The following is a 20,069-nucleotide window of genomic DNA, read 5'->3' as shown; positions in this document are numbered from 1 at the left end:
ACTCCGCGCGCGCCAGTGGACGCCGAGCGTGCTCGCTGCTGGCCAGTGGACGCCTAGCGTGCTCACTGCTCGCCAGTGGACGCCTGAACGCAGCGCAAGCCAGCGCACGCCGGTGTGTCGTCTGGCTGAACGTTTCTATTGAACTCTTCAAGCTCTTGTTTACGATTTGGGCCTCAGAATTTTTACCTCTACCTTCGGTGATACCTTATACCTCACATGCAAATAAGAATGTGAACGTAAGCAGTCTTCGGAGGAAGCTTAAAGTGAACAGACAACTTCGTCTTCGAAACCCAGCAAGACCTCGGGTTTTCGTGAATTCAAGAGATCTCTGTCAATATTTTATTGCTTTTCGCAAGGTGGATGGAGTTAAGGAAAGCTCTAGGGAATATCTCGTTTTTCTCTACCGCAGTCACGACTTTGCGATAAGGCAGTTACGGGTTAGGTAAAGGCTCGATGTCCTGCACGTCAGGACTCTCTGCAATGTTCAGTAGGATTCTTGCAAAGGTACTCATCAAAAGGACGCTCTTCAGGAAAGCGCAAGATAGGACTCTTTTGCCATACTGCCAATAAATTTTAAGCGTTAGCAGGCTTTAGTTGTGATACGGGAGAGGAAGCTGGTTGGAGAATTTTCTTCCTCTTCCCAGGATATTTTGCAAGCTTTTTAGCCCATCTGAAAGGGTTTTTTCAGATGATAGGTTTTGTTAGTTTCTAGTCGGACTACGCTGCCGAATTGAACATCGTCGTTCACCCTGTCCGTAAGCCTAGTCTCTTAAACCAGGATTCTTGCCCCTTCCTTGTTTGAGACGGGATCGGAAAAATAAAAATGCTCGACTTCCTGGATTACGTTTTGTCAATTCAGTGACTTTCCCATTGACAATATAACTATCGTTTTGTCAAGTAAGTGGGTATCCCCTCATTGACAAAATATCTCTTTGTCCCGTAAATGGATTAGTTTCTCATTGACAAACATCTCATTAACTTGATATTGCGTAAGCGAATAAGCTCTTATTGACAAGATTCGGAAGAGCTCTCATTCGTCATTCGCAGACTCGTACAAGAAATAGACTTGTAGACTACGTCAATGAACGCTTATGTCCAATAACATAAGAAGCTTGAGCTGACTGCTTCGATTCTCTTAAGTTTTGTTCATGAAACTTGCCTGTCAGATATGTATGTAGCTGTATTTCCGAATTCAGCTATATATATATATATATATCTGCCAGGTAAGTATGAACAAACTTTATTGTATCATAACAATATCATTTTGCTTTGCGTTATTTTATTTCTGGTTGGTTCAAGTCATATACGCTTGCTGTAGTTACCTCTTCGAATGGCAACCGAGAGGTCTATTGTCTATTTTAAGGACATTTAATCGTTACTCCCTGCAGCCTTCCAGGAGTTTCCGATTTATCTTTTACCGTTGTATGGTAGTGTTCTGACGACACAAACGCATCTATATATTTAGCGTTTTCTGTTTCGCCTAAATATACAGCTTGAGAGTCTATCTGCTAAAAAAATAACGGGACCTATTTCTTCGTAGAATAGGGTAGCTGGCAACCAGACATAAAGTTAAGAGACGACATTCGTAAGCTGCTGGCTGCTGCTGTCACGCTGTCTCTGTCCTCCAGTCCAACTGAGCCACCAGTAACAGATCGTGCGCTGTCATGCGCGGTAGGTTACGTCTTCTCTCTCTTGCGGGATTGGCTGACTAACCGTATCTCTGTGCTGGCGGTTACGTCTCTCCTGCGGGATTGACTGACTAACTGTATCTCTGTCCTACAATCACGGACTTTAGCCTAAGATTGAAGGGATTTCTTACGTGAATGAATAAACGTTGCATTCGTTTTGCCTTACTATGTTCACAGAGTTATCTCTTAATCCTTTCGGTGCATCGTTACCGCACGGTATAGAACTACGAGTCTACCGCAACATTGCACTTTTATATGCTCTCCTGCTTAGGCAAAGCGCAGCCTTATTAGGGAAGTAAGCATACTCGGGGTAGGGAATGGATGAGCTTGCTGGGGACCATTTCCTTCCTGAAGAAGTTTTGTTTCCCCGAATAGACTGCAATTAAGATCCTGAAGAAGTTTTGTTTCCCCGAATAGACTGCAATTAAGATCACAGTTTTTTTTCCGACCGGGAAACTGAAATATTATTCAAGATCTAGGAATGATTCTGAACATCTCTCAGTGCGTCTATCACCTGAGGTGATAGAAAGAAGGTGCCGGATATCTGGATAGGGTTTCAAATGTCCTGGATCTTAATCTGAAAGAAGTAAAAGCGATTCGGTAGTCCCTCCAGTCCTCGAACGAGTTTTTGGGAACCAGTGGTCCAGATCAACTCTGATATTCCACAGCTCTCTCATATCTTAAGAAGTATCTTCTCTCGTCCCTGTTCGAGTTTACGAGAAAGAGCCTATTATAACAACAGGCGTAGAAGTAACGATCCTCTAGAGGTTCGTTACAGGATTGCAAAAGTCCGTACGAATCGTCTCGATCGACGGCAGCAACTATTGACTTCCGAGTGGAATATTCTTTAGAAGTAAGTTGAGAGTTGTGGAGACTTTAGGGACGCCCTTTCATTCTTCTCTTCGATATGTTGAGGACGAAGAGGCTTCTTCTTCTCTGCTCCCTTATTCTCGATCCGGGATCGGTACCATTAAACGCCATCCTATGATATTGAACGGGTGGATGGATGTTTAGTCTTGTTTCCCCTTTTTTCAATCGCTTAGGAAATGTAATAAGAGGATTTATGACGTCACAGGGAGCGACAATGACGCTGATCGCCCCATGTTGGCCTTCAGGATCCTTGGATTCACAGAGGTCACATACTTCCTAGTTTCACTTTCCAAGGACCTTTTCCGAGAGAGTCGGTCTACTCTAACTCGAAAGGTACCTATAACCTCTCCGCTCTGAGTCTGACTACGTTCAGACTATCGAGATGTTGACAGGAATAAGATTACCGTTCTTCCTTTTCCGTCTGAAGAATGGGATAAGCTGGCAGTCACAACTATTAAAGAATACGCAAATATGTTTTTGTTTGACGGCTTTGGGCTCAGAGATTTGCGTCTGTCAAACAACAAAGCCCTTCACGATCTTTGAGTTCTGTGAAATCTCGAAACTCGCTCACCATCTACTTTTTTGTCTCACCTGTTTTCTCGGAGTCAGACACTCGTGCGAGATCAGGAGACATATAGTAGCCCTGAGTTTCTTGTTGACGAAGTCGTTTGCGTTTATACACCCCCGAATGATCGTTTAAACATGAGACCAGGTTGGACTGTCAGGCATTCGTCCTTCGGGACTGAATCGCCTTTTTGCTCCTCGCTCCTTTCTCCTGGCACCAGAAGCTCGAGTCAGGAGTGGCTCAGGAGTTGATTCGCTAACGACGTTGGTTGCGTTGATACACCCCCAAGGTTTGCTTAGCTGAAGTCGCCCAGGCAGTCCAAACATCATCCTTCAGCGAAGACTAGTGCCTTATGGTCTTCAGGGTACAGCCTGCTGTCCTTGATTCGTCTGACTGGTCACTGGTCGGTCACCTGACGTTAGTACAGACGGACTGACTGTGCATGTCCAGATCGAAGCTTTCAATATGGAACTTAGACATAGTCTGAAGTTCTTGATGTCAAAGCATTCGAACATCTCCTACCTGTTAACTTCTTGCATGTGATCAGGAAGGCATTTTTCTAACCACCCTAGTACGACAAAAGAGTTAGTGAGATTTTAAGCCATCGTCACAAGTTTTGGCTTTAGAGAACACAAGGCGGTGTGCTCTAAGCTTTTCGTTATGGCCTAAGAATGGAAACCCGTTTTGTCCTTGGGCCAGGCAGCTTGGAAGCAAGGATGGCACAAGTTAGTGGGCAGGAGCCAGAGAGTCCTGTGCCCTGTCAGGTCTCTCAAGTTTTTATCTACATAAAACTCAAGAAAGTCGAAGTCGTACGGGACATCTGCAGTGTTCCGAAAAGACCAGACTTGCCCATATCGAAGAACACCCTGGCTTATTGTTAAGGAGGTCTTTCAAAAAAGCTCCTTCTTTGTGTGCACAAAGATTTGAAATCTTTGGATTTGAATGCTCACGATGAGGGCGCGGCCTCGAAGCATTTCAACAGAGCATGGCACTCAGCAACATCCTGAGTACCATGTTTTAGCGAAGCAACTCTGTGTTCAATTCACACTCCCTGCGAGATGTGAAGATGGCATATGATGATCTGCTGCTCGCTAGGGCCATACGTGTCTGCAGACACAATCTTGGGGGCAAGAAGTACCACTCATCCTATCCTGTAGAAAATGGTTAGGAAGAGCTCTTAATTTAGTAGTTGAGTCGCCGACAACGGTGACTTCTTAACTCTTAAGCCTTAGTTAACACACCTTAACTTTGGCTAGGTTGGGTCAGGTGTGATATATATGTTTTATATATATTTATTTTTATTTTACTTCTTAGCCCTCATGGTATGGTCAATATGGTCTAGTCCACGTCGTGGTCTCGCCCCTGTTGACAGATCATCTGGAGTGCACCAGCTATATAGGTCTCTTCCTCGCTGCACTCTAGTAGCACAAGCAGACTTACGCGGCAGTAACCACGAAGTCAGCTATGCTACAGGTAAGGAATCAAGATATCAATTATCTGCATATATATGTTTCCTAAAATCTTCTATTCTGTCTACTCCCACCACCAAAGGTGGGATTCAGCTATATATATATCTGACAGGTAAGTTTCATGAACAAAATGATATTGTAATGATACAATTAAGTTTGTTCATTAACTTACCGTGGCAGATATATATAATTCAAGTAGACCCACCCAACCTCCCCTCAGGAGGACAGTGGAAATAAAAATTATGAATATACAAAATGGGAATGATTCCTGATACCGCCTCCCAGCGGCGGAATGGGTACTAACCACCTGACTCCACTGCGTGTGTCGTAAGTTTTTAAAATTCTGTCGGACTTCAGAAAATACAGCTATATATATATCTGCCAGGTAAGTATGAACACAAATTAATTGTATCAGTTACATATCCATTTTAGTACAGGAGTTGGGAATCCTCATAAATTCCCAGAAATCTTAGTTGATTCCCACTTAGGAGATTCAATATTTGGGAATGATCATAGGGACTCAGAGTTTTGGGGTTTTTCCAACCTGGAAAAGAGTAGATTCTTGCATAAGAAAGAATCAAGAAGTTCTGGCCTTAAACGAGTGTTCGGCCAACAGTTGGATGAGTCTGCTGGGGTTCCTTCCATCGATGGAGCAGTTTGTGTCTCTCGACAGGCTAGATCTCAGACCCCTGCAGTGCTTTCTGGAAGCGAGCTGGGACAGGAAGGAGCTTCCAGACTCGCAGTTTTTTCGTATAACACGGGAAATAAAAGAGGACCTTCTTTGGTGGAATTCAGTGAAGAGACTGTCAGAAGGCAAGTCTCTCTTTCAGCTGAACCCCGACCCGCCGACCTGAACTTCTTTTCAGACGCGTCGGACCTGGGATGGGGAGCGCTTTTAGAGAAAAGTGAAATCTTGGGAGTATGGTTCCTAGAGCAAAGATTTCTGCATAGCAATGTGAAGGAGCTAAAGGCAATAGTACACCTGGGTCTTCAGTCCTTCGCATCAGAAGTGAAACAAGACGATAGCTGTCTATGCAGAAAATACGACTGCTCTCGCATATGTCAAGAAGCAAGGGGGGACTTTTCTTTATGAAGCGGCAAGAGATCTCCTCATTTGGGCAGAATGAAACAATACGCGTCTAGTCATTAGATTCGTCCAGGGGAAGCTAAATGTTTTAGCAGATGAGCTAAGTCGTCGGAAATAGGTCCTGCTGACCGAATGGACGTTGGATCCTCTGGTCTGCCTAAACCTTTGGTAACTGTGGGGAAAACTTATTATAGACTTGTTCACCATGTCTCAGAACTATTGTCTCCCTCTGTTTTGTTCGCCAGTTCTAGACCCACAGGTGTCAGCAGTGGATGCTTTTCTTCTGGACTTGTTGCACAAGGAACTGTATGCTTTCCCTCTGTTCAGCCTGATAAGGCAAGTGCTGAACAAGTTCCTTGTACACAGCAAAGTTTGATTCTGGTGTCCCCCATCTGGCCGTTGAAGGAATGGTTCCCCGATCTCATAGATCTATTGGTGGACTTCTTGAGGCTGCTTCCTCAAAAGAAGCAGCTACTCAGACAACCACACTTCCACAGATTCCACAAAACCTATTTTCTCTGGCCCTAACAGGATTCAAACTGTCCAGAAACTTCTTAGAAAGAAAGGGTTTTCTAATGGAGCTTGAGGCTATGCATCTTCATGTGTAGGAGAAGATCTTCTGGCAACGTGTGTCAGAATAAGTGGAGAATCTTCAGAGAGAGGTGTAAAAATTCCAATATCTCTTCTTCTAAGACCACTATGATGCAAATAGCCAATTTTTTTGCAGCATTTGAGGTCCGTAAGAAACCTGTCTTCCTCTACCATCAAGGGCTATAGAGCCATGTTAGCATCGGTGTTCTGTCACAGAGGCTTGGACTTGTCCTCCGACCCAGACATCTCTGATCTCATCAGAACGTTTGATACTTCTTATCGTAAAGATTATCCTATGGTGCCTTGGAATCTGGATACAGGCAGTCCCTGGTTATCAGGGGGGGTTCCTTTTCTGACGGGGTGCTGATAAGCAAAAACCGCCATTAACCGAAACTTGGCAATTTTTGTTACCATAATGGGACTTACGGCACCAGTAACCAGTGATTATGGCACCTCTTGTTAGGTATGTTTTGCCGCCATAAGGAGCCTTATGGTGCTGATAACCGGAACTCGGCCTGTTAGGGCAGCTATATATCGCTGATTTTATGAGCTAGACAAGCGCTGTAAAACCGGATTGCTGATAACCTAGTCCACTGATAACCGGGGACTGCCTATTGTGTTAAAGTGGTTGTCTGGGTCTTGTTTTGAACCTATGCATGAACTTAGTCTGAGGGACTTGACTATAAAAATTCTCTTCCTAGTGTCCTTAGCGACTGCTAAAAGGATTAGGGAGATTTTTGCACTTGATATGAAAATAGGTTTTTTGAAAGGGAAAGCTATTTGTTCATATTCCCTAGGCTTTTTGATAGGGAAAGCTATGCGTTCATATTTCCTCGGGTTTTTAGCCAAGAACTAGTCTCCCTATAATCCCTGGCCTCGCTCTTTTTCGATCCGTAGTTTGACAGAAGTCCTGGGTAATGGCGATGAGGAAAGAACTCTGTTCCCAGTGAGATTCTTAAAATACTACCTTCACAGAGCTAAAGACATCATGGAAGTTTTAGCATTCTTCTTAAGAGACGTCATCTAAGAAGCACGTTCTTCAGTTGAGGAGGACGTTCTCCCGGACTTCAATGCTAAAGCTCATGAGACTAAGGCAGTTACCACTTCTCTGGCTTTTAAAAGAAATTTATTTCTTCCATTATTAATTTTACATTTTGGAAATGCAAGTCTGTGTTTTCATCGCATTATCTCTGATATTGAAACGGTGTATGAGGACTGCAGTACCCTGGGTCTGTTTCTGGTGGCTTGTGTGGTGTTGGGAAAGGAAGTGTAGGAAGCAACCCTTCCTAAAATATTTTTCTCCTTGACATAAGGTGTGAGGTTTTGATATGGGAAGTCTAAAGGTATGAAGTACCTGGAGTACCCTTCAGTCCTTTGATAGGGTGGTGGTGGATATTTTATTATTTTGGTTATAGGTAACAATCTTTTCCTGTGATATGTTGGTACTGAGCCCTTGGCAGGGGTTATTATTTTTTATCCTTTGTTAGCCATTGGAATTATCCTTTGCTACAAAGGTCCCACTTTGTAATAGGTGCTACATGGCTTTACCACCACACCATTACATGATAAGATGAGTGGCAACCAGAGGCAGTATTTTCCTGCTACAACTCTCTTATCAGTTAAGGAATCAACAAACTTTTTAATTAATGTTGGCAAAGTTTTTTCTATTCTCAGTCTATGTATTTTTATGAATCTGAGGTAGAATTATCCATGCTTCCCACCTTCCTGCAATGTGGGATTCAGCTATGTAATTACTGAGGAAGTTGTATAGTAATTAAAAATTACATTTTGTTCATGAAACTTACCTGTCAGATATATATATAGCTGTATTTTCCGAAGTCCGACAGAAATTAAAAAACTTACGACACACGTAGTGGGAGTCAGGTGGTTAGTACCCATTCCCGCCGCTGGGAGGCGGGTATCAGGAATCATTCCCATTTTCTATTCATAATTTTTCTGTCGCCGGTGTTGTAAACACAGTTTTCAGCACCTCCGTCTTGAATTTAGGAAACTTGGCTACTATAAGTACCCCTTTTTGATTTTTTGGTATCTTGACTTTTGGATCGGTGGCTAGGCACACGTTAATTGTGGAATTGATTGATTTTGGCTTGATTTCTCTTTAAATAAGATGTCTGGTTCTAGTTCGGCTAGCGCCAGGTTTTGTACCAAGAGTGATTGTCGAGGTAGGCTACTGAAAGCATCAGTAGACCCTCATACTTTGTGTAAGAGTTGCAGAGAGCATGATTGTATGTATGAAAGTCGCTGCAAGGAATGTGAGTGTCTTTCTGATTCTGGATGGAGAGCGTATGAGTCCTATCTGCGTAAGCTTGAACGGGATAGGTTAAGGAGGTCTTCCTCCAGGAGCATTTCAGGTAAACGTCAGGAAGTTCATGTTTCTCCTACTAACCCTCCTTTAATCACTACTCCTTAACCCTGTAGTGTTGCCTTCGGGCCTGAAACAGTGTCTGTGGAGGGTAATACCCTTACACTTATCTTAGAGTCGATTCGTAATTTAGAATCTAAAGTGCTCGCCCTTAGAAGGCAAAAGTGAAGGTGCAAAGTGCAGTGACAGTGCTCCTTCGTTGGTGGAGGGTGCGTCAGATCGGCCCCATTTCGCCTCTAGGCCTAGACCGCTGCCGGACTCCCAGGTTTCAGGGAGAGGGCATGTCGAAAGCCGCAGGAGGGTTACGGGAACGCCCACCGATCTGACGTGCCTTCGGCAGTATCTGTTGACGGTACACAGACTGCCAAGGAGCGTGCGCGTGCACGCCTCCTGAAAGAGTGTTTCTCTTCTTCAGAGGCTTCCTCCCCGCACAAGGGGTGGAGCTCTCATTCTGTTTCACGCCCGCTGAAAAGGAGCGTTGGTGATCGTGACGCTTCACGTCCAGTTTTGGCTCTCGAGAGGCGATCATTGCCTGAGAGTGTGTTCGCAGCCTTCCCGCCACAGAAGAAGCGTAAGGAGTCATCGGATGATGACTTTGTTGAGCGCCCCAGTCGCTCTCGAGCGCGCGCTACAGCAGTTTCTGGGAGAAGGAAGAAGGCGTCCCCTCGCCCCTCGCCTTCCTCACAGGATCAGCCCGTCACCTGACAAGGAATCCTCTCCTACTGAGAAGATCCTGCGCTCTTTGCAGCAACAGCTTGCTGATGCTCTTGCTAAGAAAGGGACGCAACCACGTCCCAGGAGAAGGATGACCGTCTGCCTGTGAAGAGATCTAGAAGGTCTCCCTCTCCCTCTACTCGCTCGTCTATCTCTCCACTTTCTTCGCCTGCTAGAGTTCAGTGCGACTCCCCAGCGGCTCTCTGGAGGACGGGAAGAGGATTTTGCTCAGCTCAGGGTCGCATGAATGAAGCGGTATTACCCGATCGTAAGCTTGCGGTGCGAGAGCTCGATACTTGCGTGAACGCTTCGGTGCAAGTTCACGTTCCTGACGCTCGGTCGGAAGCCAAGCGAACGCCAGTGGCATCTAAGAGTGCACCAGCGGAAGCAGACGCGCACGAGATGTTAAGCGCGCCTTAGTAAATGTCATTCGCACGCCAGTGGACGCCAAGCGTGCGCCAGCGGACGCAGCGGACGCCAATCCCGCGCTAGTTGCAGCCAGGCAGTGCGCAGTGGACGCCAGGTATGCGCCAGTGGACGCCAGGTGTGCGCCAGTGGACGCAGGTGTGCGCCAACGGCGGACGCTCGGGTGGACGAAGATGTGGAAGTTTGCGTCGCCTCCCACCTGTTTGTGATGAGACTTTGCAAGTTACTTCGGGTCTTAGAGATACGACCGGAGTTTCTATTAAGGAGTCAGCTTTGCCTTCCACTTCACATAACACAAAAAGCGCGCCTCTTGGAAACTTAGACCAGATAGTCTTGGTCCAGCCTATTTGCCTCCAACTTCACCTGTGTCGGAAGCAGAGGTTAGCGACTTCGGTTGAAGTGGATGATGAGGAAAACCTTTTGGCGGCAGTTCTCTTCCCGCTACCATGGTTTTGACCCGCCTTCTTCAATCAGAGTTTGGAGAGACGTTTCACCCGGAAGCTCCTCGCTCTCCTCCTTCACAACTTTTCTTCTTCTTCAAAGATCAACAAGGTCTCGGCATTCGTCAGAATGAAGAAGTCCCCTTTCAACTAAGAGGGCTCTTCGTAAGGTCCATGACTGGATGGAGAAAAGGAAGTCTCAGGGAAAGACTTCTTTTGCCCCCTGCCACCTTCGAGACTTAGTGGGAAGGCTGGCATTTGGTATGAGACGGGAGAAGACGTAGGTATCAGACTTCCCTCGTCAGCCCAAGGAGACTTCGCCAGCATTGTGGATGCCTCGAGGATGTTCTCACCTGTCCATCTTCGAAAGTTTTACTGGTCTACTACGGAAATGGAGCTACCACCGTTAAAGGGACCTCTTTCGGACGTTAGAGGTCTTCAACTTTCTAGATTGGTGTTTGGGAGTTCTGGATGCCAAGTCTAGGAGTTCCGACTCGATTAGTCTGGGGGAGCTGTCCAGCGTAATGTCGTGTATGGACAAGGCCGTCAGAGATGGTTCGGAGGAGCTTACAGCTCACTTTTGCACAGGGCTCTTGAGAAGAGATCCCTGTTTTGCAATTGGACAGCTAAATCTGTTTCTCCGTCACAGAAAGCAGACTTGCTCTTCGCTCCTTTTTCGGATCATCTCTTCCCCCAGGCTATGGTAAAAGACATTGCGGACCAGTCTACAGGAGAAGGCCACGCAAGATCTCTCGCAACAACTCTTCAAGGAGACCTGCGGTTCCTTCGTCCTCGGGAGTTTCGATTCTCAAGAAATCGAAGCCCTTTCGAGGTAGTTCTTCCTCGAGACCAGCCCCTCGAGGAAGAGGCACTTCCAGAGGCAGAGCCACTGCGCTGGCCAAGAACAAGAAGTGAAGCAGAAGTCCTTCAGTCACCGGTTGGAGCCAGGCTTCAGCTTTTTGCGCAAGCCTGGGAAGAGAGAGGTGCGGACAAATGGTCCGTGGACATCTTAAAAGAAGTTGGTTACCGGATCCCGTTCCTGAACCACCCCCGCGTCTACGACACCCAGGGGACATGTCTCCTTCCTATCGGGGAGAAAAGCAACAAGTGCTTTACGATCTGTTAGATCAGATGATCGTGAAACACGCCGTAGAACAGGTCTCCGACTTGAATTCCCCCGATTTTACAACAGACTGTTCCTGGTGCCAAAGCAGTCGGGTGGAATGGCGACCGGTACTCGATGTCAGCAACCTGAACCTCTTTGTCATCAAGCAGAGGTTCAAGATGGAGACACCTCAGTCAGTGATGGGAGCCTTGAGACCGGGGGATTGGATGGCTTCACTAGATCTCCAGGACGCGTATTTCCACGTCCCCATCCACCCCCAGTCCAGGAAATACCTGCGGTTTGTCCTGAAAGGAAAAGTGTTTTCAATTCAGGGCTCTCTGCTTTGGACTCAGCACTGCTCCCATGGTATTCACCCTACTGATGAAGAACATTGCGAGGTGGCTTCATCTTTCCAATGTCAGGATCTCTCTCCACCTGGACGACTGGCTCGTACGAGCCTCCTCGAAAGACCGGTTGTCTGGAGGACCTTCACACGACTTTGTCGTTAACGAAGTCCCTGGGGCTTCTGGTGAACCTCGAAAAGTCACATCTGACCCTTCTCTCAGTCTTTAGTCTATCTGGGGATTCAGATGGACTCAGTGGCTTTTCGGGCGTTTTCCGTCCCAGGGGCGACAACTAGATTGCCTAAGCAAAGTGTCAACCTTTCTGGGGAAGGAATCATGCTCAGGTGAGGGAATGGATGAGTCTGCTGGGGACCATTTCCTCACTGGAAGAAGTTTGTTTCCCTAGGGAGGTTGCACCTCAGACCTCTTCAATTCTTCCTTGCCGACAATTGGAAGCACCAAAACACGTTGGATTCGATTCTGGTGTTATCAGAAGAGGTAAAGGAACACCTAAGATGGTGGACCGACCCCATTTGAAGCTCGCAGAAGGTCTTTACCCTCAAGCTTCAGAACCCCGACCTAGTGTTGTTTTCCGACGCGTCTTCCACGGGGTGGGGAGCAACACTGGGGGGGAAGGAAGTGTCAGGCACCTGGAGAGTGGCGAAACAGGCGTATAGTCCTGGCACATAAACCTCAAGGAGCTGGCAGCAGTTCATCTTGCGCTCCAGTTCTTTCAGAACGAAGTCTCCCGGCAATGTGGTGCAGATCAACTGGACAACACCACAGCCCTGGCATACCTCAAGAAACAGGGAGGAACCCACTCTCGATCCCTGTTCTTCCTGCAAAGGAGATCCTGTTATGGCGAAGGCACACGACGTCTCTATACTGACGAGATTCATATCAGGGGTAGAAAACGTCCGTGCAGATCTGCTCAGTCGACAAGGTCAACTTCTGCCGACGGAGTGGACTCTTCATCAGGAAATATGCCAGAGGTTGTGGAAGTTATGGGGATGTCCTCTCGTAGACATCTTCGCAACTTCCAGGACAACGAGACTCCGCTGTACTGCTTACCAGTTCTAGACCCAGGAGCAGTAGCAGTAGACGCCCTTCTTTGGGACTGGACGGGACTAGAACGTATAGGCCTTTCCCCCGTTCAAGGTCCTAGGGGAAGTGATAAGAAAATTCGCGGCATCAGAGGGAACGAGGATGACTCTCATCGCCCCCTTCTGGCCAGCGACAGACTGGTTCACAGAGGTCATGTCCTTTCTTGTAGACTTTCCGAGGACTCTGCCTCCAAGGATAGATCTACTCAAACAGCCCACTTCGAGAGGTATCACAAAAACCTCCCCGCTCTGAGTCTGACTGCGTTCAGGACTATCCAGAAGTTGGCCAGAGCGAGGGGTTTTTCAAGACGGTGGCGAAAGCAATCGCAACGGCAAGAAGACCTTCTTCTATTGCCGTATACCAATCCAAGTGGCTGTTTTCCGGAGCTGGTGCAGGAAGAAAGACATTTCCTCCACCTCTACCTCTGTGAGCCAGATCGCAGACTTCCTTCTCTACTGAGAAATGAAGTTCGCTTAGCGTGCCTACGATAAAAGGCTACAGAAGTGTGCTTTCTGTAGTCTTTAGGCATAGAGGACTGGACTAGCCAACAACAGAGACCTTCATGATCTTCTTAAGTCTTTCGAGACTTCGAAGGTACCTCAACCAAGAGTCCCTTCTTGGAATTTAGACATGTTCTAAAGTTTTTGATGTCCAGTAATTTGAACCTCTCAACTTAGCTTCGCTTAGAAACCTTACAAGGAAGACACTTTTTCTAACTGCTCTGGCGACGGCGAAGAGAGTTAGTGAGATCCAGGCTATAAGCAAGCATGTTGGGTTTAAGAACTCGGATGCGGTTTGTTCTTTAAGCCCAATGTTCTTAGCAAAGAACGAAAACCTGTCCAACCCTTGGCCCAAGACATTTGAAATCAAGGGTTTGACAGAGATCGTGGGTAATGAGCCAGAGAGAGTCCTGTGCCCTGTCAGGGCTCTCAAATTCTATTTAGACAGAACGAAGGACTGTAGAGGACCTTCGGGCAACTTGTGGTGCTCGGTTAAGAAGCCCGATCTTCCCATGTCAAAGAACGCGCTTTCTTTCTTCTTGAGAGACACCATTAAGGAAGCTCATTCCACATGTAGTGATAGTGACATGAAGCTTTTTAAAGTGAATGCCCACGAGGTGAGGGCTATTTCGACCTCGATAGCCTTTCACAGAAATATGGCACTCAGTGACATTTTGAGTGCCACATATTGGCGGAGCAACTCGGTGTTCGCTTCACACTACCTGCGGGAGGTGAAAGCGACATACGAACATTGCTCGTCGCTTGGACCATACGTCGCTGCAGACACTGTTTTGGGGGGCGGGGCAGGAGGTAGCACTCATCCTTTCCTTTAGTGGTTAGATGAGCTTTTAATTGTGTGTGTTTTTTGGTGTGTTGACCGCCCGAGGCGGATCTCCCTTCTTTAGTCTAGTTTAGTGGTATACCTTTGGTAGACTAGGCCAGGTGGTTTTTTACTTCGTTGCCCTCATTGTATGGTCAATGGTCTAGTCACATCGTGGTCACGCCCCCGTTGACAGATCATCTTGAGTGCACCAGCTATATAGGTCTCTACCTCGCTGGCAACTCTAATAGCACAAGCAGACTTACGCGGCAGTAACCACGAAGTCAGCTATGCTAACAGGTAAGGAATCAAGATATCATTTATCTGCATATATATGTTTCCTAAAATCTTCTATTCTGTCTACTCCCACCACCAAAGGTGGGATTCAGCTATATATATATCTGACAGGTAAGTTTCATGAACAAAATGATATTGTAATGATACAATTAAGTTTGTTCATACTTACCTGGCAGATATATATAATTAAGTACCCACCCACCTCCCCTCAGGAGACAGTGGAAATAAAAATTATGAATAGAAAATGGGAATGATTCCTGATACCCGCCTCCCAGCGGCGGGAATGGGTACTAACCACCTGACTCCCACTACGTGTGTCGTAAGTTTTTTAATTTCTGTCGGACTTCGGAAAATACAGCTATATATATATCTGCCAGGTAAGTATGAACAAACTTAATTGTATCATTACAATATCATTTTTAAAGTTTTAATTATGCTAAGTAATTATGTAATAGGAGCCCACCTTCTGTTCCTGAAAGTGGGCACTGTTACCTAACCAAAACAAATAGAAAATTAGTGCAACCTGCAAAATTTGGGACTTTAACTGCCGGCGAGTGAAACTCGCAGCTATATAATTACTGGGTAAGTATAATTATAACACTCATAAAAATGTCATTTTCATTTATACTTACCAAGTAATTACAGATCAGAGCCCTTCCTCCCTCCCCGCTAATGCACATGAAGCACAAAAGAAGTCTCTGTTTTGTTGCACCTATTTCCCCAATAGAGGGCGAGGTAGTTAATTACCTACACAAAAAAATGAATCGTTACTGCGAACTTCAAATTTTAGCCGCTGCGCGAGTAGAAAAGTAAAGCTGTGTAATTAGTACTTGGTAAGTTTATATGAAACTTCATTTTATAATGAAAAAACCATTTTTACATGGTTTTTTGAAGATTTTAGAGTGCAATGTTAATAATTGAAAGGCTGCTACCATCAGGTGAGGTTCCTTTGTACAGTGTGGTAAAGATAGTGCTTTTTAAATGCTATTAACTAAGTAATTTAATTTCCTTTCAATTAAAAATATTGGGTTGCCATAGTGTTATAATCAGTACAATAGTAACATAAAGCATTGTTTATGTATTATTCAGTTTTTTTTATATTTGTTTCAATTTTTATGGATACCTTTAATTAGATATGGGATTTGATTCCAGGAAACACAAGAAACACAGATCAAGACACAGGAGAAAAGACTCCAGTAGCTCAGAGTCTCAGGACGAAGATGTTGAAATTATTGACGAACTCTTGGAATCCGGACTAGGCGATTTGGATGATGTGGAGCCTCATAGCCAAGCCCTAGAAACCAGAGGTAGAGATGTGGAAATTTTACGTTCCTCAACTGGTAATGGTGTTCTAGAATCCATGAAAATTGTTGTCAACAATCAAAATGGCAGTAAAAATGACGAGGTAAGCAAATTATTTAGGAGGGGCTAATGCCTGCATTACTCTTTAGGGTGAATTCGGATGCATTTTACTTTTTTTTCACCTTGCCTTTATATTTGGGATTATGATAAAGCTTTAATACCTTGTGAGAGGCTGATATAATGGCCTCTCTATCCAATATCTCCATAAATCTTTTAACCTTTATATTTTGTATAGTATAGTTTATGGCAAAAGTACTCCTATCAAATACCCAGGGAGTGACTTTGGACTGCCATAGAAATCCTGTGTAAATGACTCATATGTGATCCCTCGTCTTTCTTGATATTCCCTGGGACAATTTGGATATTTGTATGCTTTGAAAAAATAAAGTTACATGTGTCTGGAATCAGTGCACATGAAATATCACAGAATTGATAATGAAGGCACTAGAAATGTTACTGATACAATTAATGATGGTATATTTATTTATTAAAATAAAAGCAAAACCTTCATGGCTTTATGTGACCATAAAACAATTAGTTGTTCCTACAGAAATACAAACCATCATCCTTTATGTAGGAGCATCATTTAGTGCTAGCTGGAATATGTCATTGAACTTGGCACTTTTTCTTTGGCTGTTGCCGTAGCTGTACTCCTGACTGCTGAATCGAACTTGTGATTTTTATTGCCGTCATAGTGTTATTTTTATCCATGATGATTATTCCCCATAGTTTTGTTTATTATTCTTCCTTTCAATTTCAGCAATGTTGGTTTGTATCGGAAATAGGCAATAGGTGAGAGGTATCAGTCAAGTGTTAGCATGCAATTTGCTTGTCTAATTAAATTCTTCCAACTCCTTTCGTGTTATCATCCCTTCTGATTGGGGAGGGGGGCCAGGTATTGAGGGATGAAGGGATCATCCACATTTTAATATGACTTGTCTGTAAAGTCTGCTGCTGATACAACCCTCATGGTGTTGCCTACTGTGTCTGCTGTTAGTATAACCACTAGGAATTCCAGGGCTACTGCAGCCTCTTTAAGGAGGAAGCCAGACCCAAGTGGGATGAGAATTTCTGTTCTTCCATCACCTCTCCTTTTGTCACCAAGCTCTCCTTCTCCATTATTTATCCTTTTCTCCCCATCTCCCATATGGGAGGAGGAATACATATAAGGGGAGTCCTTTGGGTTTCTTGTGAACACTTCGTTTTGGATGGGAGGCAGAGGCTCTGGGTCACATGCAGGTGATTGTTCCAGCCTTGGGTGGGGCAGGTTTGGGCTACCTCATACCTGTCCACCTGAACAAGGCTCTCCCTTGCATAATCCTCAAGGCTTATCAAAAAGGAGTCGTACTATTCCGCATTGCTTTGCAGGGTTTTGTTCTTAAGACTGAGCACTCACAGATCTTTGGGACACCTCCTCTCCCCATGTCTGTGAGTTGTTCAGTGCTGTGTAAGGTATTCACACTGTTGGAGCCTTCCTCGCCCCTTACCATTTCGCTAGGCAAGTGTGCTTTTATGAGTGTGTCTAGTATTGAGCACTCTCTTTAGGGATGATCTCTTCAGAGACACTCATTAAAACCTATGCATCAATGATTTTTGCCTCAGTGGTTCACACTTCAGCTGCTAGTCCTAGAGGTTCTGCCCCTAAGACTAGTTCTGTGTTGTGCGCTTGTTCGCAAGTTCCCCGAACACACATAAATCTTCGGATTTGCGTGCATCCAGAGTTGGTGACTCCACAGTCACAACTCGGGCACGGAGTGGAAGAAAGGAGCGAGTCACTCAGGTGACTCACGCCTGCTGATGATCGCTCTCGTGGTTATTACTCGGTTCCCGTGGTTGACGTGATGGTCCTATGGGACCGTGCACGCAGAGACCGGTAGGGGCTCCCCCTTTTGGTCCTCTTGAGAGGTTGCAGCCTCGATGGAGACTTGGACGCGTTGGAGGACCGTACCGGCTCTCTCTAGTCAGGCTCTCTCTAGCTCAGCCCCAACCAGAAGACGGTCACGTTTGCATGACCGACTGGTCTCAGCGAACGTTTCACCTGCCGTGCGAGTTTCGTAACCCTCCTTGGGAAAGCGCTTTCTCCAGTCAATAACACTTTCCTAGACTCGTGTAGCGGCCATCACCTTGACTCGCTTCTCCTGCAAGTTCCTCTAGCAAGGCAAGGGAGAGTGTCTAGTCTTCCTCACCTGTTCCCTCTACTTTTTATGGCTATGCCGGGAGGGGCAAGGTGAATAGGAGGGATCCTGCAGAGTGCTCTCCGTAGGATTCAGCGTTGGGGGACTACGTTCCTGGAGGGATCTTAACTGAACGTACGTCCACGTCGTTGAGGAAGGATCTAATGTCAAAACTGGAGACTGTCTCCATGGCTTTTTCTATCCTTTGGAGGGATTTCAATTTGCAGTCCCCTATGGGTTCTTGCATTTTGGAAGCCTTGAGTGTATATATTCTGTTGGTTGTACTCTCATTCCAGTCGTAAGTGCTTGCATCTAGAACTGGTTTTTATGCCCGCTCCTCCCCGATTTCTACGGGAGTCGAGGAGGGGCCCCCCCCCCCCACCCCCCCCCCCCCCCCCCGATGATCGTTTGACGAAATTTGGGGGTCTCGCCAAGCGCTTAAATTCTTTGGAATTTCTAGTACTCTCTGAGTGTTTTGGCCTTCTACAATCTGCAAACACTCAGGCGAGACGAGAATTCCTGATAATTGTTACTACAATACCTGGGAATCTCGCTGAATGCTCGATTTCCTTGGAATTTCTGGCATTCTCAGTGTTAGGGTTTTCTGTAAGGTTTTCTGTAATTTCCAAACGCTCGGGTGAGACAGACATCCCCGGTAATTGTTTTTATGAAAATCGGGAGTCTCACTAAGTCATTAAATTCCTTGGAATTTCTAAAGTTTGCAGAGTGATTTGATTTTCTGAGATTTCCAAACACTCGGGCAAAGGGTATTCCCGATGAGTATTACAATAATCGGGAGTCTCGCCGAGCACCTGAATCCCTTGGTTTAGTTGGTACTCGCTGAGTGCTCGGCTTCATCATATTGCCAAGTACCAGGGCGAGAGAAGGCTCGCCCGATTATTGTCTTATAAGAGTCGGGTTTTTCTCGCTGAGCGCTCACTATTACGAGTGCTTGGATGGCAAGATGAGCCTTTACCAGTACTGATGAATCTACTCCTCAGTTTGGTTGGAGTTATGTAGAGCTGCATGCAACACCTTCTTGGTGAATGGTCAAGTACCATCCTTGTGTATTGGACCTTAGGGCCCGAACACTTAGGATAGCAGACACAGAATCCCTCTTATTCTTCTTCTCAGAGCTATGGCCTTGAAGGACTACAGCTAATTGGGAAGAAGTGATAGTTCTTCATTGATGATTACCACTCATAATTATGTGGTGGTGATCTGCTCAGCTGACTCGGCTTGGCTCAGCTCGACCAGACAACTCAATCTGCCGATCTGAGTGCTCGGCTCTTAACGAATGAACTCTCTGCTCTTGATCAGTGCGGATCCTTGCCATGACATAGCACCCTCCCTTTCCGTGTTACAGCAAGTTTTCAAAGGGTCATCGTCTTTCGTCTTTGTCATCTGACATCTCCTAACCTCCCTCTTCAAAGATTTCCACGTCCTAAGAACAGGAAGGTATTCTCCGCCCCTTGAGAAGTCTTTCTTTGAGAATTCTGAGGGTCTGCATCCTTTCCATGGAGAGGAAGTAATTGGCTGTCTCTTCAGTTTACCTGCACCTTCCAGAGCAGGAACCTGGACGCTATCCACAAAATAGTGTCTCGGGAGCCCCAGGAGATTGAACCTAGGTTCGTTCTCCTGCCTCTGGGTCCAAGGGCGCTGCTCGTGGAACCAGGGCTGCATCGGGTATACTCGTTTGCAGGTCTCTCCGAGTGTACAACCCCCAAGGGGGGTCTTACATCCACAATCTGTGATAAGTAGTCTTCTCTCTATCACGATAGTGGCGCAAGACGAGAGAAGGGACTGAGCTGCGTTGGTGGCTCGGACCTACCTGTGAAAGCCAAGAATGGTTATTCTTCAGGCGCCAAGATCGATGTCGCTGTCCCTCAGGACAAGGCATCTGAAAGAGATAGGAAGAGATCTTATGTGTAGTCCTCTTCATGAGGTTCGATCACAGCAAAGATGGATGCGTAGCAAGGCATAGCAAGTTCTCGCCAGCTTGTACTGCATTTAAGTCCGGTCAACTTTTGCTCGTGTTTGCGCAAACGAAACAGTCGTAGGAAATGAATGCTTCATTTAACAGAGTGAGAACATCACAAGTTCAGGGAAGAGTGTAAAGAACAGTCAATT

The 20,069-nt window shown here is 45.8% G+C and overlaps 1 protein-coding gene across 1 annotated transcript in view; it reads left to right on the top strand.

Annotated features, from left to right (window-relative positions):
• Positions 1–20,069, top strand: part of LOC135198178 (serine/threonine-protein kinase PRP4 homolog) — a 277,937-nt gene that overhangs the window by 24,548 nt on the left and 233,320 nt on the right. The window contains exon 3 of the mRNA XM_064225699.1: positions 15,556–15,808. Coding sequence (XP_064081769.1) covers positions 15,556–15,808 — 253 coding nt within the window. The remainder of the gene's footprint in view (positions 1–15,555; positions 15,809–20,069) is intronic.

This window comes from Macrobrachium nipponense, chromosome 21 (assembly GCF_015104395.2).
Source record: "Macrobrachium nipponense isolate FS-2020 chromosome 21, ASM1510439v2, whole genome shotgun sequence".
NCBI lineage: Eukaryota > Metazoa > Arthropoda > Malacostraca > Decapoda > Palaemonidae > Macrobrachium > Macrobrachium nipponense.
This window is presented reverse-complemented; position numbering and strand designations above follow the sequence as displayed.